Below are 22,569 nucleotides of genomic sequence, written 5' to 3'. Positions count from 1 at the left end.
AGGCAGCTGCCAGGGGCTTTTCTTGCGGCCACAGTATCATGTGCAGGGATGTGGGGGGATGGTGGCCACAAGGAGGGGTTGGGCCCTTAACCCCCTCTTGAGCCACAAATGCTGGATGAGCAGACAGCCGGTGTGAGTTCTCCACCTTTCCGGGGGTGATGGGGCTCAGGCTTCCAGCTTCAACACTGGTGTGGCAGGCGGCAGGTTCTGGCTGAGCGGCAGCGGGCTCCGGCCACGGGCTCTGAGCGTGGGCCTTCGGGCTCTAGGTTTTGGCTGCACAGCAGCAGGCTCCATCCCCCAGCTGCTGGGCTTCAGGCTCATCCCGTCCTTATCACCCCTGGCCCCTCACCCATCTGGGCTGAGTAAGTCTGCTGTGCAAAGTGCTATTTGTATGTTTAATGTCACTTTTCACTGTCTCCCAGCTAGCTAACAAGTCTGCTGCTGAGAAAAGTGATTTTAACAAACATACAAAGCAGACTTACTAGGTAGCAAGTCTAAAAAACCCCAAACACAACCAAAAAAAGCAAAGGAAACAACAACAAAAAGACAAGAACGTGCAAAGCACCCTATTTGGGTTTCTACTCTGTAAAGAATAGAGACAAGTGTGTGTGGTGTTATTGAATCTGCAAAGAAAACCCTACATAAATAAATTACAATGATTTGGACATGGACATGTGCATATTTATTTGTTTTTTCCTAAAGTTAAGTATTTTAGGAAAAATCGTCAAAGCGGCCACCAGCAAGAGTTGATGGCTGCACTCTGAGACCACCAAAAAATGTGTTGTGAGAACCCCTGCAACACATTAGGAAAAACTTCCTGTCAGGGTGGTTAAGCACTGGAATAAATTGCCGAGGGAGGTTGTGGAATCTCTATCATAGGAGATTTTTAAGAGCAGGTGAGATAAACACCTGTCAGGGATGGTTTATATTAGTGGTTCTCAACCTATTTACCATTATGGGCCACAGATGCAATACTACCTGTATGGCCCTGTACCAGGATATCTCAGTGGTTTGAATATTGGCCTGCTAAACCCAGGGTTGTGAGTTCAATCCTTGAGGGGGCCATTTAGGGATCTGGGGCAAAAATCTGTCTGGGTATTGGCCCTGCTTTGAGCAGGGGGTTGGACTAGATGACCTCCTGAGGTCCCTTCCAACCCTGATAATCTATGATCTATGTCACATGGGCCGCAGCTGTGTGCTGATTGGGCCAGGTTGAGAACCACTGGATAATACATAGTCCTCTCTTCCAGTCGTACGGTTCTATGAAATTTGAGTGTGATTGTATGACGGGGTTGCTTCTGATAGGGCAGGGGACAGGGATCAGCAGCCCTGGTGCTCTCTTCTGATTTATGTATCATGCTCCTAAAAGCTTGTGCATCAGGGCTTCAGCCAGCTGCCTGCTGGGGTCAGGAAGGGATTTTTTCTTCTTCAAAGTATTCTGGGCTTTTTTTGGGGCTCCTTCCTTTAATGCCTCAGGCATGGCTCTAGGTGGAGAGAGGATATTGGGTGAGGATGGCACTGAGCTCTCTCAAGTGCTTGGCTGGCTGGTTCTTGCTCACAGGCTTGGGGGTCTCACTGGTTGCCATATGGGGGGTGGAGGAGGAACTTGCTCCCAGGTCAGAGTGGCAGGAACCTTGGGGGTTTTTCATCTTCCTCTGCAGCGTGTGGGTGCTGGTCGCTTGCCAGGATTATCAGGGTGTATCTCATGTAATCATTTCCCTGCCATTGTGGGGGCCCCTCAGTCCCTCCTGTTCTCTGCCTGTGGCACGTAATAGTCTCGTCTCCTGTGGGCTGCAATGCTTAGGTTTAATTTCGGTTCTTGGGGTTTGTGATGGTGGTGGCCTGTGACACACAGGAGGTCAGACTAGATCATCTGGTGGTCCCTTCTGATCTTAAGCTCTATGGGTGCTGCTGCCCCCCTCCCACCAGTGTGGTGGGGGATGCAGGGTGCTGATGTCTGGGCACTGTCTCCCTGAGTGGGGTGGGGTGGGGCATAGGGGGTTGCCAGTGTGTGGGTACTGCCCCCTCATGTGGGGCAGGGAATGGGGATGCTGGTGTCTGGGCGCTGCCCCCCCATGTGGGGCAGGGAATGGGGGGTGCTGGTGTCTGGGCGCTGCTCCCCGGTGTAGGATGAGATGGGTGCTGCTGCTGTCTAGGTGAAAGCTCAGCTTTAACTTTTGCCCATCCTATGCTCTTTCCATGCAGGAGCTTGTCAACTTCTTCAAAGAGAAGATCAGCAAGACGTGATGTAGCCACTGCCTCTCTTGGATTGGGAACATTCCTTCAGTAGGTCCATTAACAGTGAGGAGAGCCTTCTGCCCTTAACTCTCAGGCTAGAGATGGCAAACTTGGAGCTGACAGAGCTGGGCTCCTCGGGGGGGGGGGTCCCTAGTAAGCTTGGGGTAGAAGCAGCAGCAAAGACTGCTCAGCCAAAGGAGCTCCTGGCTGGCCGGACTCGCCTCATGTCTTGGCTGTGGTATTGAGTGTGAATGTGTGGGCCGGGGAACATAGCAGAGACCCAGCCCTGCAGAGCGGGAAGAACTCCTGGCCCAGCTCCTGTTCTGTGCTGCTGTCAGTGAGGTGATTCCTGTGAACCTGTGCTGAGGACAGAGCTGCTCCTGCACACAGCGTGTGTCCCCTTGAGGGAGGGACCCCTATTCCCCCACACTGAGAGACCCCTGGCCTTCGCTCTGTTTGTTGTAGCCCTGTGGTGTGCCGGCCCAGGCCACTGACCTGCAGTGTGCTCTTTGTTTAGGCTCCTCTTCCCTTGGCTCATGGGCTGTGCTGAGTGAGCACACGACTGCTGCTCCCAAGTCTCCACGCTGCTCTTCTGTGAGTATCGCCCTCCTCCATCCAGCTTGTGACCTCTCTTGAGATTAGCCCCCTTCCCCCCCCCCCCCTTCGGCGGGGCACTCAGAGTGTCTCTGCGGAAGGGCTGGGTAACTGTTCCGGGGGAGGGGAGGATTTGTGGGCGTGGAAAGGCCTGAGAGTGAGGTGTGAAGTGGACTGGAAGGGAGCTAATGGGGCTTTTCAGTCCCTTGACTCCAGCCAAGGGCTCTTGGGGCTTGTCCTGATGTGAGCGCAGCCCATGTCTGCAGGGTGTCTTTGGGATGCTCACGATGCAAGCACCTGTCTGGCTTGCTCTCAGCCTTCGAAGGAAGGATGGACCAGTGGGAGCCCTGGGGTCAATTCCTGCCCCATCACAAACATCCTGTGTGATTCTGGGCAAGTCACTTAGTCTCTCTGGGCCTCAATTCCCATCTGTGCAATGGGGGTGATAGTCCTGCCCTGCCTCACTCGGGCATGAGGATAAGTACATGAAAGACGGACGTGCTCAGATGCCATGGTGACGGGGGCGGGGGGGCAGAGAGGTACCCTGGCCGAGTAGGTGTTCCTGCTGTCCCGCTCACTCTCTCTTGTGGTGTATTTCCTTTGGATTAGCTGTCCCTGTGCTAAAATGTTTTTCTCCTTTCATTTCCCACCTGTCTCTCTCATCGCTATGCATTGTCTCACACCAGTAACCTCACTACTGTAATATCCTTCCAACCTGACTGGCCAGCCTCGAAGCCAAGAGGCTGTTTCCCACCTGCTCAGATAGAGACCAAATAGACCCCTCGCTGCAGTTACTGCCAGAAGCTGAGACTGGATGACAGGGGATGGATCACTCCATAATTCTGTTCTGTTCATTCCCTCTGAAACGCTGGCATTGGCCACTCTCGGAAGACAGGATACTGGGCTAGATGGACCATTGGTCTGACCCAGTCTGGCTAGTCTTATGTTCAGCCCACTTCTCCCGGATGCTCTGACTCTCCTATTCACGGTCCTCTGTACCCTTCTGCCTAAGACTTTGTGCTCTTGGAGTCTCTCAGGATGGGTGCCATGTAGCAGATTTTTCCTTTTGATTATGATCTCTTACAGCCTCTCCTTCCTGGTCCTGGAATGAGGAGAGCAGCCTGATGCTTTTCTACCCTAGAATACTTAGCCTGGTCTACACTACAAACTTACATTGGTATAACTGTGTTGCTCTGGAGTGTGGAAAATCCACATCCCTGAGTGACGCAGTTATACTGACCAACCTTCTGGTGTAGACAGCTTCTCCTGTCAACATAGGAGGGCTTTTCCTGTCAACATAGCTACTGCCTCTTGGGGAGGTGTATTTAGTATCTTCACTAAGTGCTTCAGCAGCACAGCTGCACCGGTGTAAGTGTAGACAATGTCTTGAGCCCTGTGACTGGCTCCCTGGGGCTGAGGCTTGGGGGAGTGTTTGATTGCAGCCATTGGTGATGGCCGTGGCATCCACCGCAGCGCTCTGCAACCATGTTTGTTCCTGGCTTAACCCGTAACGCTCAGTCACTGAGCTTGCTGGTGTCTGTGTGCAGAGTGGAGTCTGCGTTTCTCTCCTCGGCTGTGTGCACACATCCTAGAGTGCACCCCAGGCTCTGGGAGTGCTGAAAGATTGTTGGTTTTACTCAGTTCTGTATTCCCTCCCTTTGACAGCTTGTGGACAGCAGGATGTGGCACGAAGCCCGGAAACATGAGCGCAAGCTCCGTGGGATGATGGTCGATTATAAGAAACGAGCCGAGCGTCGGAGAGAATACTATGAAAAAATAGTGAGTGTCCCTGGCCCCGGCCCCGCCATCCCGATCTGTGGCCCTTGCTGTCGGGTTGGGTAGTGCGCCCGTTGTTTTCTGTTCCCATGTCTGGCTTCATGCAGCTTTATATATTGCTGTTCAGTTGCAAAGCACACACAGGAAGCGTCCAAGGTGCGTGTCCGCTACTGCTGGGACCTTCGGCCCTTCCTCATTTCGGTGACTTTACTCTAGCATTAAGTTTTTGCCTTTAACGGTCGTTAGGCCTGGACAGATAGTGCCAAGTCTGTTTGTCTCAGGCTAGAAACACCTCTGTGCTGTGGGGTTTTGCTGTAGATCAGGTGGCTACCAACCACATTATTGTGTCTCGCAGGGAAAAATTACACAGTTGAGTTTCTGAAAGTATCGGCTTTCCCTGTGCACAGTGCGGGTCTGCACTCTGAGCGCCGGCAATATTCATTGTGCCTCCCTCCAAAGCCGAGGAAGGAGAAACGGAACGAGGCCTTGTGGCAGCCACTCCTCTTGCTTTGGCGGCTCAGTCCTCCCCTGAGAGTTGCAGTCCCCCTCTGCCTAAGTGAATTGATGCGTGTTGAATCCCATACCAACGTCTGCTTCAGCAGGCAGAACTGTCCCAGAGGTGCTGTGACCGCAGAGCAGCGTGCCGGGCTGCTCCAAGGAGAGGGCTGCAGAGTTGTGGTGCTGACTGGCGGGCTGTGTGGTTATCATGGTTTGTTGGGCTGTTATGCTCTTGTGAGGCATTATGTAGAATTGAATTCTTGCAGGTTCAGTTTCCTTTCTGGAAGAACAGAGCAGGATTACAGGAAACATTCCACATGCAGGAGTGCCTGATCTGCAGCATGACTCTTGGATCAGCTCTTTGGCCTGCTTCCCTGGCGTGTGTCCCTCTCTAAAATGCAGTCCTGCTCCGAGCCATGGTTAACGCCATATCAAGTCTGCCCAGTTTACGAGTAAAATGGTTTTTTCCCTAGCTGCCAGCATCACAGAATTCACCGGGGATCTGTGAGCAAACCTTGATTCTTTGGTTGCACAGCAACGCCAGTAACAAAGGTTCTGCAGGCCAAGCCGGGTCGGCTGTACCGCTTGTGCAGCCCCTTAGCCTTTCTTGAATGTGCTCAAGTGCAACTGCCTGCCGCGTAGGAAGCAAACTGGGTGACACATACGAAGGAATCGAATCCAGCTCCTTCCGTCTCAGCTGTGCTGGCTCTGCAGGGCTAAGAGCAGTGACAAGTGTTGTCACTGCTTGCCCCTGATAAGCACATGAAGCAGATTCGAGTAAGCAGGGGCTGCTTCTGTTGTCGCTCTTCAGTGTAGCTCGGCACTTTAACTGCTGCTGCCTGAGATGCCCAGGATGTGTTTAACACCCCCCTCCACATGGTACTGTCAGATGCTCTGCTCTGAAGGGATTTCACTTGTAGCTTTAATGAATGCGCAAACCCCTTACAGTGGCTTTGGACTCAGCCATTCAGCATCTGCATAACTTGGTGCCTTGCTCAAACTGACCAGATCCTGTAAAATGCCAGCTTTATACATCTCGGTGTTTGTGCTTCTTCCAGAAAAAGGACCCAGCTCAGTTCCTCCAAGTGCATGGCCGGGCGTGTAAGGTCCACTTGGATTCTGCCGTTGCTCTTGCAGCTGAAAGTCCTGTCAACATGTGAGTAGCTTGAGCGGGCCCTGCCTGCTAGCTCTGCACTGACAGGCTGGGAGCATAGTGAAGCAGATGAGGATTGTGGCTGGAAGGTCCTCGAAGGGGCACCATCGACTTTCTCTCCCTTTGGTGTAGCTGTTATATTACTAGTGGGATCCCCTAAGGTGACCAAGTGAAGGAGAAGAGGGGGAAGGTCTGGAGTGTTCCTGTTTGTTTGCTTTTGTGCATGGTCCGTGATGCTGGGTCCCTTCTGTGGTCAGTTCCTTCCCCCCATGTTCACACAGCACTTAGAAATCTCTTTAAAAGGTGGGAAGAAGTGGCTGTAAACTCCCCAGAATTGGTGGGAGGCTTGGGGCCCGTTGCACCTGAAGCTCCTTTGCTGTCTGCACTTCAGGCTGACTGTCCCTTGAGCATGCTGCTGGCCAGCACGTCGGCTTGGCGGGAGCACGCCATCTTGTGAGTACAGTTCTGTACCCTAGGGAGTCACCCCCCCGCCCCCCATCCTCAGGGCATATGATCAGCAACTCAGAACAGGGACCTTGGGTCCAATCCCCAGGAACAGTGGAGACTGTGGAAATGGCTAGTTCTCCCTGTAATAAGTCAAGGTACATGAGTAGGGCCCTACCAAATTCACAGCTTTGAAAAACGTGTCACGGACTGTGAAATCTGGTCTCCACTGTGAAATCTGGTCTTTTGTGTACTTTTACCCTATATTATACAGATTTCACAGGGGAGACCAGCGTTTCTCAAAGTGGGGGTCCCGACCCAAAATGTGGTTGTGGGGGGGTTGCAAGGTTATTCTAAGGGGGTGGCAATATCACAACCCTTACTTCTGCCCCGCCTTCAGAGCTGGGTGGAAAGAAGCGGCGGCTGCTGGCCAGGCGCCCAGCTCTGAAGGCAGCACCGCCAGCAGCAGCGCAGAAGTAAGGGTGGCAATGGGCGGCCGGAGAGTGGCAGCTGCTGGCTGAGGGCCCAGCTCTGAAGGCAGCAGCTCAGAAGTAAGGGTAGCCATACCATACCATACCATTCTCCCTTCTGTGCTGCTTCTGGCAGTGATGCGGCCTTCAGAGCTGGGCTCCTGGCCGGCAGCTGCCGCTTTCTGGCTGCCCAGTTCTGAAGGCCGCGCCGCCAGCCGCAGCAGTGCAGAAGTAAGGGTGGCAATACCACAACCCCCCTACAATAACCTTGCAATGCCCCCACTACCCTCTTTTGGGTCAGGACCCCTACAGTTACAGCATCATGAAATTTCAGATTTAAATATCTGAAATAATGACATTTATGATTTTAAAAATCCTATGACCATGAAATTGACCGAAATGGACCGTGAATTTGGTAGGGCCCCATACGTGAGGCAGGCAAGGCCTTAGCCAGACCTCTCTGTGGAGCTGGGGTCCTGCTGCAGGTTTGTGTTGGGGGATGGGAGACCACAGGAACTGTTCTCTCTGGCACAGGCTGACTGTGGGACAGTGGTTTGAGAGGAGACTGTCCAGGCTCAGACCCTCCCTCCTCTTTATCCTCCCTGAGGCAAGTTCAAAGATGTCCCCCATTCCCCACCCCAGGAGTGGGGCAAGTGCTGCATCCTGCTGGATAGAGGCACCTCTGAAACCATGCTCTGCCTGGTGTTTACCTTTAGAAGAAGCAGGAACGTCCAGTCGGCTCTTCCCCACTCTTGCGGGGCGCTCATTGATGGGTGGGCAGTCAGCTGGACTGGCTGCGTTCTCTGCTCTTCATTGGAGGGATGGGCGTGTCAGATCTTTCCGCCAGCTGCCAAGTCTGAGTGAAATATAGGGGAACAAGGAGTTCTAAGGTGTCTGGCCCCGCCTCCTTCCCCTCCTGAGTGCTCAGTTTTCACTAGTGTTTTCCAGCAGAGAGCACGCTGTGTGGACGATTCCTAATGTTCATAATGAGCAGAGGCCCCTCCCCTGCACCTTATTTTAAAGGACCCCACAAGCCCCAGGATTTTCCTTTGGCAGCACCTCTGAGGAGATACCTGTTACACGTAACAAGGTCACTTGTCTTCCTCCCCACTGGGGGGTGAGTAAAGTACGAAAGTCCAAGTGCACCGGTGTTTTTATGCTGGACTCCTTTGCCCTGCTGAGGTGAAGAACAAGACTCTCAAAGGGAGGGCGCTAAGGCTCAGGGTCACAGGTGGCTGCTTGTATTAATTTAGGTGGAATAAATTGGTCAAAGGTGGTCACATGACCTGGTCACAGCGTTAAACAAGGTTCAGGGTTTGGTATGCAGAGACCTCAGCCTGCTTAGTGCCGTGGCAAACATACAATTAAAAATCCCTGTAGCCTTTGATTACAGATACAGAAGAAGTAGAAACGAAGCATTTGAAATGTAAAGTATTAAGGCTTTTATTGCAACAGCATCCCTTGTTCCCTTTCCCTTTAGCTGGAGACCATTTTTAGAAGGGGGAAAAAACCCTTGTGTGATAGTCTATTAGATGAAATCAAATATAACTGTTCTTTTTGGGGAAAAGAGAAAAGACGGGCTGAAGCTGTTGTTGTTAAGGTCTAATCCTGTTCCCTAGAAGACAAGACAAATACTGTTAGAAAAACACAGGCACACCACATCATCTTATCAGCCCCTTTAAGACCTGGCAAACTTGTACCAGCATCAGGCTGTTTAGGGCCTTGCCTTTAGTTGCCTGTCTGATCACAGGCTTACAGCAGTGTTTGCAAAATACACCTCTACCTCGATATAACGCGACCCAATATAACACGAATTTGGATATAACGCGGTAAAGCAGCGTTCCGGGGGGGGGGGCTGCACACTCCGGCAGATCAAAGCAAGTTCGATATAACGTGGTTTCACCTATAACGCGGTAGGATTTTTTGGCTCCCGAGGACAGCGTTATATTGGGGTAGAGGTGTATACAGTCTTCGCCTGCTAAGCCAGACTCTTATTAAACAGAAAGCAAAGGGAGAGGGATAGGAGAGAGAAGAAATAAGGCAGAGAAGGACAAGGGTGCACAAGGAGGTGTGGGACAACAATCTCATATCCCAGATAGTGTTTGGGATTTAGCCGGTGGAGGTGGTGCTGTCATCCGGGTCCCTCTCTTTGGCCTGGGCTGGTCTAGGATTAGAATTCTCTTGGGATTAGAATGCCCAAGGCTCAGCGGTGGTTTGGTGGATACCAATGTTTCAGGAGATGGTGGGGGTAGCAGCCATCACTCCTTCTCCTTGATTTAGTCACCCAGCATTGTTCTTGTTGATTCCCCCCCCCCCCAAGTCATTCCTTTTGAGGACCCCAAAACGGAGTGATGGAAGGAATAGCACACCCCTTCGTTATCTTGTTCATCAGTTAGGCTTAGTTTTTGACACACCAGTTTGGGGTTATTGATTTCCGGTCCCATGCATTTTTGTTTACCTGGCATGATGTCCATCTCACATACTTGAGTTATATCAGGAGGCCTTTCTATTAGGCTCATTTCATTTTTTCTGTCTCCCTTTGGCACCTTTTCCCATTGACAGTTATTGTTATAGATTATTGTGACATTTGATGAAGTTTTATCCACTTTCCCACAGTTAGGCTTATACCTGGGGTAGGCCTACTAGACTCCGATTGTCACTACGCTCTGGCTAAGAGCGTGTCCCATTGTGTACCATGCAGCAGAGCCAGTGCACAGACGTCACGGGACTGAACTGCATTGGGTCTAGACTGAGTGCCCCCAGCACCTCTGGCTTCCTCTTCATAGCAGCTTGTCTCGCTGGCAGGTCTGTCATTTGTACCCAGTTGAGGTGCTAAATGACCTTAGTTTGTCTGTTGCTCTCTTGCCTGCAGGATGCCCTGGCAAGGGGATACGAACAACATGATCGACCGGTTTGATGTGCGAGCTCACCTGGACTACATTCCCATGTACACCCCACCACTGCTCAACCCAATGTAAGCCATTTCCATGGAGTACTGCTTGGGAGCTCTTCTCTGGAAGCCCCCACCTCTTCCTTTCTAGCAGGGCATAGAATGCTGGGTGATGAGTGCAGACCAATGGGATTTGGGAGCATTCTGTGTTGTTGCTGTTGGTATCCCTTAGGGCATAGGGTTGGTAAATGTAACCCGACCCCCGACTTTCCAGGCTGTCCAACACCAGTGGTGATGGGGAGCTGCCGTGGGTTCTCCAAGCATGGATCTGCTTCACGTGGCTCTGAAAGGACCCTGTGGCACTGGGATTCCATGTTTCTGATCGGTTCTGGGTTAAATGTGCTTGGCTTCCAAGTAAAACAACTGTCTCCTCCTTCCTCCCCCATCTATCAGCTCTGCAGACCTGACCCGGGCTCTGAGTCCTACCAGGGTCTCTTTTCACATGTCATTGCTATAATGTTCTGCCAAACAAATAAGGGGCCCAGGGCAGCTCCATGGGCTTGCCCAGGTATGACTGGTGGGAACAAAGCAAGCAGGACTGCTGTGGCTGAAGAAAGGATTGGATTCAGCTCCCTTAGCTCTATTGGTTCTGCCGCACTAAGGAAAGTCAAAATCATTGATGGCGAGAGGCCCTAAAGCCAGCTGGGACTGGTTCACACATGGAGCAGAGCTAAGTAGAAAGATCCGTTTACAGAGTCCATGTTGGAACAGAACTTCACTAAATGGCGTTTTCTCTGGTACTTTTCTCTGGTACTTCCAGCTCTGACTCCAGCATTAAAGGGGGGTGGGATCTACCTTAGTTTAAAAATTTGATAAGTATTGCCAAGGCAGATGACTCTGGAGTCTGCCAGATGAAAGGAGCAGGCTCTGTCCCTGCACGACTTCGCCCATGTGGCTCCCTGCTTCCCATCCTGGTATAGAGAGAGCTGCATTGGGTGGACTGGGCTGGAGGTGGATTTATTTGGGAAATGGCCAGTAGACTTCTAGCTGGGTTCCCTTCCTGCCCATTCCCTCCATCTGCCGCTCCTCCCATCCAGAGTCCAGACTCTGCAAAGTCTGTCCTGAGGCCAGCAGAAACAGCTTCAATAACTACATTTCACCAGCCACCTCTCCCCTCTCAGAGCTTGTCTTCACTGAACGTAATGTTTCTAAGCCAAGTCAGCTGTAAGTGGGGACGACCCTGCGTATCTCCCAAGCACCCCAGATTTCCCAGAACTCCAGGCATATTGTCCCCCGTGAAACTTGAGGCCAACTGGGTTGCAGGGGAGGGAGAGTTGCACCAGGTTTGTAAAGGAGAGCTGGCTTCAGCCTCGCCTATGGAGACTCCCGGGTAGCCATGCAGCCGTCCTGCTGAGCTCTATTAATAGCCATTGATGCACGGGGACAGCCACCGCGGGGTTAATGTCGCGCTGTTTGAACAGTGGAGTTAGCAGAATGCAGCCGCAATTGCTGTCGGGTCCAATTTCCATAAGTGCTTTGCTGAGATGTGACGTGGGAGCCTGAATCTCACAGGAAGTCACTTGTGGAAATGGGCCGTGGGCTGCTAAGTCGCTGAGGTGCTTCTGAGCCGGTCACCTTTAGTTCTGTCCTGTCTGCCCAGTTGTCTCCTGGTGCCAGCGTGTGTTCTTCCTTCTCAGCTCTCCTGAGCAGGAGTCGGACGAGAGGAAGTGTAACTACGAGCGCTACAGGGGTCTGGTGCAGAACGACTTCGCTGGCAGTAAGTGTCTGTTGGAGACCACTGTCCACTGGGGCACGGAGACATCCCTGGGGGCGATGCTGTGAAGAGAAGCTGGCTCTGGTGAGAGGTATCAGCTGGCAACAGCAGGGCACGGTTCCTGACACCACTCTGTGAACTTCTGCTCTGCTGTGCTCTGCCAGGAGCCCCTCTGGAAGGGAAGGAGGGACCCTCCCTCCCCCTCACGGCCCGTTCGGCTCTTGGGTTCTCTGCCAAGAATAACACTGAGGAGGCAGTTTAGTGCACATTTGGTAACTTGCACATGTCACCCAGCCCTTCACCTAGGAGTCCTCAAGCAGTCGTCAGCTGGTAACAGCTTTCAGCCACTCCTGGGCCAGGCTGCATTCCAACCAATGACTTCTAGGATTCAGGATCAGCAATCCGTCCCCGTTCCCCTATGCTCTCCCGGCTCTTGAGACAGGGATCCTGCTCTGCCCATGTGGTTTGATGATGCATACAGGAGAGGCTCCCTCTTACCTGTGTCCCCTCAAATGAGCCCCGACACTCAGCTGTTATCAAGGCCTGTTGGCATCGGTGTTTGCCCTCAAGCTGGCATGTAACTCCCTTGTCTGTCTGTCTGTCTGTCTGAAGTCTCGGAGGAGCAGTGTCTCTATCAGATCTATATTGATGAGCTCTATGGGGGACTCCAGAAGCCCAATGAGGATGAGAAAAAGAAGTGAGTATGGGGGAAAAGAGGCTCGGTGCTGGTCCCCAGTGGCGTGCGTGCTGAGCTGCCCCTCCTAGGCATGCTTTGGAGGAGACAGAAGTGAATGTATTTGTGCCCCAAGTTGGATCAGAATGAACAGCCACTGCCCTCTGAGCCCCATCTCCCCGGGCCTGGGGGGCATCAGTCCTTCCTCTCTGCCCTGCCTCGGAATTAGGCTTTCCAGGGAGTGTGGGAGTGGCTGATACCTGATGCAGCAGAGGAAGTCCTCCCCTCCTCTTCCTGAATAATAAAGCTGCTGGACGGGAGTAGCACCGGGGACAATTCCTTCCGGACCCTGCGGTGCTCAGCTCGTCCCGAAGCCTGAGACGGGGTTATTTCTGCCTCAGTGCCAGTATTCCGACTAGTCAGACTGCATGCGTAGCACCACCAACGTGGCGGCGGCTGGCCACAGCCCTGCGGGAGGGCCCTGCCCAGCGATGGGGAGAGTCCTTTTTCCTGGTGCCTCAGCACGGCTTCAGGGGAGGGCAAGGTGATGCGCTTATGTGTCTGGGGCGGGGGGAGGCCTTGGGTGCCCAGGGCTCTTTCTGTAGTGGTTCTCCATTAACTATGCTTTGGGTTTCCAAACGTAACTGGGGCAACGTGGGGGTCAACAGAGCAGCCCTTTGAGAGCAGGGGAGGCTGGTGCTGCAAGACTCCAGGGACCTCGGGTGGGTGCCCTGTGCCCTTGCCCTGGCAGCACACGTTCACAGACAGTGTTTGTGCCCAGGCTCGCGGAGAAGAAGGCATCGATTGGCTACACGTACGAGGACAGCACCGTGGCTGAGCTCGAGAACTCCTTGGAGAAGCGGGGAGACGAGGAGGACTCTGAGGAGGACAGCAACACGGATGAGGACGAAGTCATTCCGGATATCGGTGTGTCTCGCTTGCCCAGGCAGTCCTGCCTCGGGATATCGCCTGTCCAGGCTGTGCTTGGGCAGCCCCACCGCCCCGCCCCGCACGCACAGACCGGCTTTCCCAGGCCTTGTGCTTACGAGTTCATCCTTCAGGTGCCAAGTCCCCAGTGTGTTGGGCACATGCCTGTTCTACGTGGTGCCTGGGTGTATCTCTAGGGGAGGGGTGTGGGGGAGCAGTGCGTTGCTGTGGGGAGTCCTGGCTAGCATGGGGAGCCCCGGCCAACCCTTCCCGGCCCCCTCCTCCCTTCATGCATTGGTGGTGCTTGCAGGGGCCTGGGATGCTGGCTGGGGTTGTGTGCCACACATACACCCTGCCTCCCCCCCACCCCTCCCCTGGCAGACCTGTCCCTGCTGCTGCTTCGGGGCTTGTAAACAGCTCCTGGGGAATAGGAATCTGGTGGCTGACCTCAGAGCCCTGGGTTGGGCGGGGGCTGCTGTCCCTGCTTCCCCAGCTGAGCTCCGGTAAAGCTGCTGCCATGTGCTCCAATGGGGAGGGGCTGCTCCCCAGCTCCACCCCCTCAATCCTGTGAGCAGTGGGTGAAGGACCATGCTGGGGCGGGGGTATGGTCACTGAGCTCAGCACCAGAAACGGGCCTCCTGAGAGGCCCCAGAAAGCCCTGTGGCCCCCACGTTTCAAACCTCAGCTGCACTATGGTGCAGCAGATACTCCAGCAACACCTCAGGTGGCCCCGGGGCAGCTGGAGAGCAGCCCAGCTCCGCTGTCGGCCCCAAGGGCTGGCGAGGTCTGCAGGCACACTGACACCAGGACTCTGCTTGCAGATGTGGAAGTTGATGTGGATGAGTTAAATCAGGAGCAGGTGGCTGACCTGAATAAGCAGGCGACCACGTACGGGATGGCTGAGGGGGACTTCGTCAGGTAAGGCCCACGTGTGAGTCAGGGCCCGGAGCCGAGCTCCAGGCGCACCACCTCATCTCAGAGAGCTTCAGGTGCTTTGGGGGTTGGATTGCCGTAGTCACGAGCCACATAGGAGAGCTGTGGCTACTGCGGGATGTAGGGGGCAGATGTGCCCACTGTGGCTTGGTGTGGGGGCTCTCGTGGCAGCAGGCCCTTGGCAGCCCTGGCTTAGGTGAAGCTGCTGCTGCCCCTCTGCCCACATGCACTGAGAAGGTTGCTTGGGGCAGATGTGTGCGGCTGTCTGGCTGCTGCACGTATCGGCGAGAGGCTGGTGCAGCCTCAGGGCAGCCCCATGTGTTTGGCTGGCTGCCTGCTGCATCTCCTACTGTACATGTGAAGTGCCAGCCCTCGGTGGGGAGGAGCGTCCAGCTCTGGCATCAGCACTGCTCCCGTCGAGGGGCAAAGCATCTGACCCAGGTGGCAGGAGAGCCAGGGAGAGGTGCAGGGTTAAATGCAGCTCCTCTCTTCACTGATGCACCTGGGGGAGCAGTGGCTGCTTAGTTAATTTTACGGTAAGACCCTTTGGATGGCACCAGTCCTGCTTTCCAGGGGCAGCCCAGACGCTGCTGCTGCTGCATGGGCCGCTCCAACTTGGAGCTTCCTCCCTTGTGCCAGTGGCACCCTGGTACCGCTGGTACTGTTCAGTTGTAGGCCCAGCTTAGCCCTTGACTCTTCCATTGAAGGCCCAAGTGCTCTGGTAGCAGCCCCTGTGCTAGAGGCAGATGCTGGGGCTGCGTCAGGGTGGGGGCAGAGCGGAGGCTCTTGCTTGCCAGCACTTGTTGTGGTAGTGAAGTCCCTTTGTCACAGCGCACCCATGCCCCCGCGTTGTGTACCTCCATCCAGGGGCTGGGCAGGGCAGGCTCTGTGAGCGCTGGGAACAGCCACACTTAGCCAGCTCTCTTTCCTTTTCCGGAAGGATGCTGCGGAAGGACAAAGAGGAGGCAGAAGCCATTAAACACGCCAAAGCCCTCGAGGAGGAGAAAGCCATGTACTCGGTAAGGTGCAGCCCTGGGGAGGGCTGGTGCAGCCCTGGGGAGGGCTGTCCCAGCCAGACCTCTTCCCAGCCCTGCTCTGATCTCTGCCTGTATTTCCCAAGCTTGGTGAAGCCGCTTTCCCCATGGGTCAGCGGTGCCCTCTGGAGAGCTCTTGTGCTTTCCAGGTAGGCCCTGCTTCCAGAGGGTTAGCAGAGGGACGCAGAGGAGGTTTTAAAAGACCTGGCCATGTTAGCCAGGACTCCCCACAGCTGGCCTGCACCCAGACTGGGGCAGCTCAGCCCAGAGGAGCTGGATGGGACAGACTCTCATTTCCCACCTCCTAGTACTGGGGGAGAGCAATGGAAGTGCTGAGCCCTGGGCTGGGAGTTCCTGGCAGGCTTTCCTCCGCCACTCAGTGCTGGGCCTTTCTCATCTAGGGCCGTCGCTCTCGCAGACAGAGGAGGGAGTTTAGAGAGAAGCGCTTAAAAGGAAGAAAAATCAGCCCTCCCAGGTAAGGCGGTGACGACGTAACGTCCCCCTGCAGCAAACTAGTCAGCCAGAGGGGCTGGCGAGCAACGGGGTGCTGGGGCGGGGCCTCTGGCACTGGCTGTCCTGGGCGCAAGGGCTCTTGTCTCCCGTGTCTGGCCCCCGCTGCACTGTCACGGCAGCTCCCCCGGCCCTGAACGCAGTGACTCCTTCTGGAATCGTAGTTATTTCAAACAACTGGCTCTGAAAAGGCTCCGTCCACATGGATTCTGCTAGTGCAAGCTCGCCAAGGGGCTGGGCAGTGTGATGCTTTCTTTGGCCAGGGGTCTGTGTGTAAGGTAGGGAGTCTTCTGCTCTCACACGAATTTATAAGCCAGTGATCTGGTAAGTTCATTAGCTCTGTCCCTTAAGGCCTCGGGGCGGCTGGCTTAGCTCCAGATGTTTCATGTGCTTCCGTCCCTGCCTCTCCTTGTCTGGACTCCTCTCCTCTGAACCCCTTTAGCAGGGAGGCTGGTGTCCCCGCTCCTTCATGGGTCACTGCTGAGAAGTAGGGCAGACACAACCCAAAACTGGTGGTTATTCTCCTATAAGATATACCAAACCAGCCACAAAAGTAAACTTCTGTTTCACCCCAAAATTGGTGCAGGAAGGGTTGTCCCAGACACTGCTGAATGCATCATAGGAGCTTCCCACTCTTGGTTCTATATTACTACAGCTTCTAACCCAGTATTAGAAGTATCCGTGTATAACAGAAATGGTTCATCAAAATCATGTTTGGCTAAAACAGGCTTTTTCTTTGTAAGGTTCATTCTGGAAGTAACAATATTATTGAATTCCTTTACAAACCAAGGTAAAACTTGGTTAGACCAATAGTGGATTGGATCTGCTCTTGCATGTCTCATATGATCTTGCCATGAGCTAATGAAAATAGTTAATGTATCCATGCAAGCTCTGGCAAATGTTTGGAACCCAATTAACATCAAGCCAATGTAGATATTAATGTTCTCCGTAGTATAGGAATATTGGCATTTAGCCATGAAAGCAATAGGGTGGTGTGCCTTAGTTTCCCTTTTCATACAGCATATTAGGTCTATCATGCCTTCTCTGATGTGAAAAGGTTTAAGACTGGTTACAGGCACTAGCTGTGAAATATCAGTATCCCAAGGCCTTTTAACATAAAGTGTGTTGTCATGTAAAGAAACAGTAAACCTTAAAAGCTTCTAGCACATAGCGAGTTCTTATGTACCACTCCCAACATGTTTAAGGGTTTTTCCGAAAGATCATGCACACTGTACATTTGTACAGTTTTTGGTTTCAGCAACAAACTAGCCACAACAGTTAATATTCGCAATAATATTAACATCAAATCTGTCACTTGTACATTTACAAGCATTTTTGTCATGCTGTGCCTCTGACTCAATACTGTTGAGGTTTTGGCATTTTAGGGTTAACTTGTGGCTTCCATTAGCAAGATGAAGTTTTTCCCTTCCTCCCTGTCCTGAAGGGTCAAAATCTGAGCTCTTTTGTGTAACAGAATCCATTGGTTGGCTATGTGTGTCCTCTTTGCTAAAAGCTATGGTGTGGGCAAGTCTTTCTCCTCCTCCCGTCCCCCCCAAATCAGTCAGGTAATTTATATCAACACAGACACTAGTTTGTTTGTTAGTTTTCAGATTCTTAACCATTACCAATTCCAAGGCTGGACTCTGTCTTAAAGAGAGACCATCCATTTTCACTAGCATGTTAGACTCAAGGTTCTTTTGTCCTTCCATTACCAACCTCTGGTTCCACATGGAATCAGATGTCAAGTCCACTGAGAGACTCAAAGTCATATCCGAAGTGTCTAGGGGTGGAAGTTTGCCTGCCATCTCCTGTATTCTCAAGAGATAACTGCACAGCTGTCCTGCACTGTAGATTCAGCTACTCAGTCTTCTCTTTCAACCTGAGACACAGACTGTTCACTCACAGAATCAGTATCAGAGGGGTAGCCGTGTTAGTCTGGATCTGTAAAAAGCGACAAAGAGTCCTGTGGCACCTTATAGACTAACAGACAGTTAGTCTATAAGGTGCCACAGGACTCTCTGTCACTTTTTACAGAATCAGTATGGAGACATTCATGTTCCAACAACGTCATCTTCCCAACAAGCTGGTCAAGCACAGCCACTTGGTCATCATCATAGGGCTGTTCAAATTCCCTGACAAATTTCATTCCATCTGACGCCTTCTCTAAGTTATTCACACTGGGGTCTTTCTAAAGCAAAGTCAGTGGATCCATTTTCAACAGAAAAATTCTGGCTGTTAGGAACTGAAACAAATCTCTCAACAAACTGTTGCCTTCTACAGACAGAAATTCATCCTGATCTACCTCAATTAATTCACTTCCACACCCCTCAGTTACAGCAAACTGCTTTGCAAAAACAACCATGAGGATTCTTCTCCTTAGGAGCTTCTTTAAGCAACAGTTCACGTTTATCTTGCTCCACAGAAGCATTGCTCTGCGGAGCCACAACCAAACTCCTTCTGAGTGTCACTTACACTCAAAATCACCTCTGGCCCATTAGGAGGATTTTTACACCGCCCCCTTTTAGGCAAGCTGCTGGACTCCATAGTTAGAGGCATTCTCCTTCCCTTTGCAGCTTTCCTCACTGGCAACACACAGGTTACCAGGCTCAGCACACACTAGCTTAGTTACAAGTTTCCACACTGTCAGTGGGTCACGCAGTTCAATCACTTTCATGCCCTCCTTGTGCCCTGGCCCAGCCCAGCTGTGTGCTAAAGACCGGCCCGCATGCCGGGGGTCTGCTGGGTTCCCAGCTGCCCAGCGTGGAGAGGTCCGGCCTGGCTGCCCTGTGGGGCCAGGGCTCCCAGCCCCACCCCTCGCAAGCCCCGGGGCTGCTGCTGCCCTGGCAGCCAGCCTCTGCAGCCCAGGTAACACATTGTGGGCCGCAGCTGGTATCTCCGTGTTCTCACCTCCATGTAGAGCCAGTACAGGCCGTGGGCACCAGGGTTACCTTCCCTCTCTGGGAGAGGCCTCTGCTCCATTCAGTAGATGAGGTCCGTGGGGGGCTGCGACACTAGTGGGGTGGGTTAAACCCAAGAGGAGTAGCTCTGCCCTGCTTCCTGCACGGAGTGGGGCACTGGGGAGGGTGAGCGGCGTGGCTGTGCTGCCAGCGGGTCACTCCGCAGGGCGCCTGGCTGCTGGCCACAGGGCAGGCTGTGCTCCTTGGATCTCTCCATGGTCATTGCCACAGGCTCTCCATAACGTGTTCTCTCTTTGCAGCTATGCGAGGAGAGACAGCCCCACATACGATCCCTACAAACGGTGAGTGCCTGTAGCTGCTGGGCATGGCAGGAGTGGTTTGCTGCCCCTCCGCCCCTCCTGGGGGAGAGGCCACTGCAGCGACAGTCTCTGGGGATTCCTGTAGTTGACAAACTCCGACTGTTTCTGAGGGGCCTTTGGGCTGGGGGGAGGTCACCCCCTGCTGGAGCAGGTGCTACGGTACACGCTGGGTCTGCTGCAGCCCTAGGGCGGTCCAGCAGGGGTCCAGAAGCTACATCCACCCCAGTGTGCTGCCCCCCCGGGGGAGCTTTTGGTAAATTCCACCTCCCACAGTGAAGCAGCCCCTTCTGTTCTCCCTTTGTTCCCAGGTCGCCTTCAGAGTCCAGCTCCGAATCCCGCTCGCGCTCTCGCTCGCCTTCCCCGGGCCAAGAAGAGAAGATCACGTTCATCACCAGCTTCGGGGGCAGTGACGAGGAAGCCGCTGCCGCTGCTCAAGCCGGAGGAGTCCCCGGGAAAGCCGTCTCCCTTGGCAAGCCGCGCTCCACCCAAGTGCATCAGGGCAGCGCTGCAGCAGGTCATAGCGCCTCTTCCCGGTCGGTAACTCCCCCGTCTGGCTCGCTTTCCCAAACCTTAACACCAGAGACTCAGCAGGGGCTAACGGCCCATCTACGTGATCGGCCTGCACCCTCTGTGCCCCCGATGGGCACCAAGCCAAGCTGCCCCTGCTTGGAGACCCTGTCCAGTGAGAGCTCTTGGCATCCAGTCCTTTCCAGCTGCCACTTCGTTGTCAGCCCTGCCCACGGGCTGGCCAGGGGCTGTGTGGGGTGGCCAGTTGGGGGCACTCTCCAGCAGACTGAGCGAGAGGCCTGTTTGGGTAGACAGTGCCTGGAAGGCCCTGAATAGCCAGACCCTCGACCTATGAGGGGAACTCCGGGGGGCAGCTCGTCCTGGGGCCTAGGGAAGGGACCTGGCATGTCAGTGAGGGGGAGAGATTCTAGGACATGGGGCATCTGGCAGCTGGAAAGGGGCAGCTCTCCTACTTGCCCACAATATCCCTTCCTCTCCTCGCCTTCCCGGCCCCCCCCCCCCCCCGGAGTTGCTGTACTTCCTGGCCCTGTTCTCAGCGCACTGGCCTGTCCCAGCTCCCTCTCCAGACGAGCAGGGCACTTGAGCGCAGGCTGAGAGCTCACAGGGTTGTAAAGTGCCTCGTACGCACCGTATAGACCAAGCTAGTGCCTGGCCTCGGGGCTGTGGCTGCATCGTTGCCATTGTGTGTCTGTGGCTAACTAGCGTGAGCCGGAGGCTCCATCTGCACCCCGTTGCACAGCGCTTGGCCAAGGCTGTGTAGGGAGACGGAGCTGCAGACGCTCTGCAGAGCCCCTGGGTGGTGCCCTCAAGTGGAACTGCATGTCCTGGCGTCTGGGCTGGCACTGCCTAACGTTACTGCCCCCTCAGTGTCCCGTTGCAGCATTGCCAGAATCCCAGTTTGCCCCGGTAGCTCTGCCCCATGGGAGAGTCGTCACACATTGGAGCCTTCCCATGGCCCACGTTGCAGGATGGTGGTGATCCACTCCCCCAGCCCTCAGGGGGTGGGGGGGGGCTGCAAAGCCACTTAGTCTGTCTTAGGCAGTGAGGCCATGGGAGGGGGCTGTGAGAAGAGCCCAGCGTTCCCGTCGGTCTTTCTCAGAACCACTTCCCTCCTAACTTGCTGAGCCCGGTGTGGCGCCTGTACCTTGCTGGAGGCCTCGTTGGAGGACCCAGGCATGGGCAAGGGGCTCAGCCCTTAAGGGGAGGGGCGTGATAAGACTTCAGGCTTTTCCCCAGCATTGTGGTAGGATGGTGTAACCAAACCTGCATTGAGCCAGGGCTGAACAGCCTGTACCATCACAACTGGGTTTCCCCTGCGTGCTCTGGGACTATGGACGTCGCTGCTAGCCCTGTCCTCCGTAGGGTCTTCTGGGGCAGACGGGCAAGACCAGAACGGACTTGCTAGCCTAACAAGCCTGCATGAAGGCCTGGGCCCCCCGTTCTCCCTGCCGCCTACCTTTGAGGGTCCCCAGTGGGGAATGGAAGGTGGAGGATTCTGGTACCGGAAGGACAGACATGAGTTTCTGAGCCCCTAGCCTCTCCTGTTGGGGGGGCTCCCCCTGTCAGTGGGCCCTGGACACCCCCAGATGCTCTCACACTGTGCACAAGGGAATTGGGCAGCAGGCAGTTGAGTTGCAGCCACTGACATGCAAGCCCTGCCCCTGGGTCTGGAGCAGAGCTGCTAGCCATCGGGGGGTGATGGTGCAGAATAGGTGGGGCTGGTCCACAGGGTTCTCTCCACAGCTGAAGCATAAGGACACTGCTGGGGGAGCAGGGGCCACTGAACATGCTGTGAGTCATTTGGGGCACTGCTGTCCGTTTCTTAGCCCTCTCCTGGGCCAGCGTGCAGGGATCCTGCCGGCAGTGAGGGGGAGGTTTTCTGATGCCTTCGTGTGGCCCCACAGCCCACTTGCCGTTGTCTCCTGGCTCTGAAGAGCTGCTGTATTTGAGAGTGTCTCGGAGCTGGACTGGGGGAAGAACTGGTAACAACCGTCACAACATGCTTGTTCCTCCTTCATGCCAAGCCCTGCTTCTTCACTCTGGCTGTGCTAGCTGGGGGCAGAGGCCAGGGGCTGAGTCTGCCCAGTGCTACTTAGGGGAAGGGCAGGGATCTTGGCGTGCCGTGGTGCTCCAGTTCTTTGGCACCCCTGTGTCACATCTCTGCCCTCTGCGTGAATGGCTTGCGTTGTCTCTGTCCCTCTATAGGAGACGCTCCTCCTCCTCTTCCTCATCCCCGTCCTCCTCGTCCTCTTCGAGTTCCCGCTCCAGCTCCCGCTCCCACCGAGCCGGTGGGCACCACCACCGGTCCAGCCGGTACCGCCGCTCCCACAGCCGACGGTATTCCCGCTCCCACAGCAGGAGCCGGCGCTACTCCGGAGGGGGCTCACGGGATGGCCGCCGCCGCTCCAGATCACACTCGGCCGATCGGAGCCGCCGGTACAGCTCCCGTCGCAGGTCCAGGTACGTCCTGCCCGGAGCTGTGCAGTGAGCCGAGTGGGGGGTTGCAGGAATTTCCAAGCATGGCTTGTTCACCCTGCAGTGGGGCCATGTGCTGCTGCAGCCTGCAGTGAGGCACCTCTGGAGGCAGAGGTAGGGACAGGGCTGGGTGGGGGTGAGATGGCAGCTTTACACCCTGGGTTCCTCCTCCCTTCTCTGTACTTCGAGGAACCGCTCCAGCCCTGGCCGGAGGCCACTCCCCCTCTGGATGGGGCTATGGTAGACAACATCACTTCCCGCAGTTATCGGCAGCTGTGGGATTGGCAACCCTAATGCCATGCTACTGCTCCACTTCCAGGGTATGTGGGGGGGAGGGAGGCTGGCACGCACTGTGGCGTAGGGAGGGCTTGGAAG

General features: G+C 54.6%; 2 protein-coding genes across 4 annotated transcripts in view; one reads left to right on the top strand and one right to left on the bottom strand.

The window, feature by feature from the left end:
* The window catches only part of LOC112107877 (zinc finger protein 271-like), an 879,239-nt gene that overhangs the window by 290,703 nt on the left and 565,967 nt on the right, over positions 1 to 22,569 (bottom strand). The window lies entirely within an intron of this gene.
* The window catches only part of CLASRP (CLK4 associating serine/arginine rich protein), a 48,299-nt gene that overhangs the window by 6,220 nt on the left and 19,510 nt on the right, over positions 1 to 22,569 (top strand). For all 3 annotated transcript variants that reach the window (XR_003370145.1, XM_026658878.1, XM_029913186.1), the window contains exons 2-15: positions 2,206 to 2,286; positions 2,756 to 2,832; positions 4,498 to 4,611; positions 6,165 to 6,262; positions 10,046 to 10,147; positions 11,761 to 11,840; positions 12,450 to 12,534; positions 13,292 to 13,437; positions 14,259 to 14,355; positions 15,311 to 15,389; positions 15,806 to 15,879; positions 19,132 to 19,173; positions 19,500 to 19,724; positions 21,925 to 22,179. Coding sequence is in view for 2 of the 3 variants with exons in the window: in XM_026658878.1 (XP_026514663.1) it covers positions 4,513 to 4,611; positions 6,165 to 6,262; positions 10,046 to 10,147; positions 11,761 to 11,840; positions 12,450 to 12,534; positions 13,292 to 13,437; positions 14,259 to 14,355; positions 15,311 to 15,389; positions 15,806 to 15,879; positions 19,132 to 19,173; positions 19,500 to 19,724; positions 21,925 to 22,179 (1,382 nt within the window). In the remaining variant the exon portion in view is untranslated. The remainder of the gene's footprint in view (positions 1 to 2,205; positions 2,287 to 2,755; positions 2,833 to 4,497; positions 4,612 to 6,164; positions 6,263 to 10,045; positions 10,148 to 11,760; positions 11,841 to 12,449; positions 12,535 to 13,291; positions 13,438 to 14,258; positions 14,356 to 15,310; positions 15,390 to 15,805; positions 15,880 to 19,131; positions 19,174 to 19,499; positions 19,725 to 21,924; positions 22,180 to 22,569) is intronic.

Source organism: Terrapene carolina, unplaced genomic scaffold (assembly GCF_002925995.2).
Source record: "Terrapene carolina triunguis isolate 2854851 unplaced genomic scaffold, T_m_triunguis-2.0 Scaffold517, whole genome shotgun sequence".
Taxonomy (NCBI): Eukaryota; Metazoa; Chordata; order Testudines; family Emydidae; genus Terrapene; species Terrapene triunguis.
Note: the sequence above shows the minus strand (reverse complement) of the source record. Positions and strands in the feature narration are given on the sequence as shown.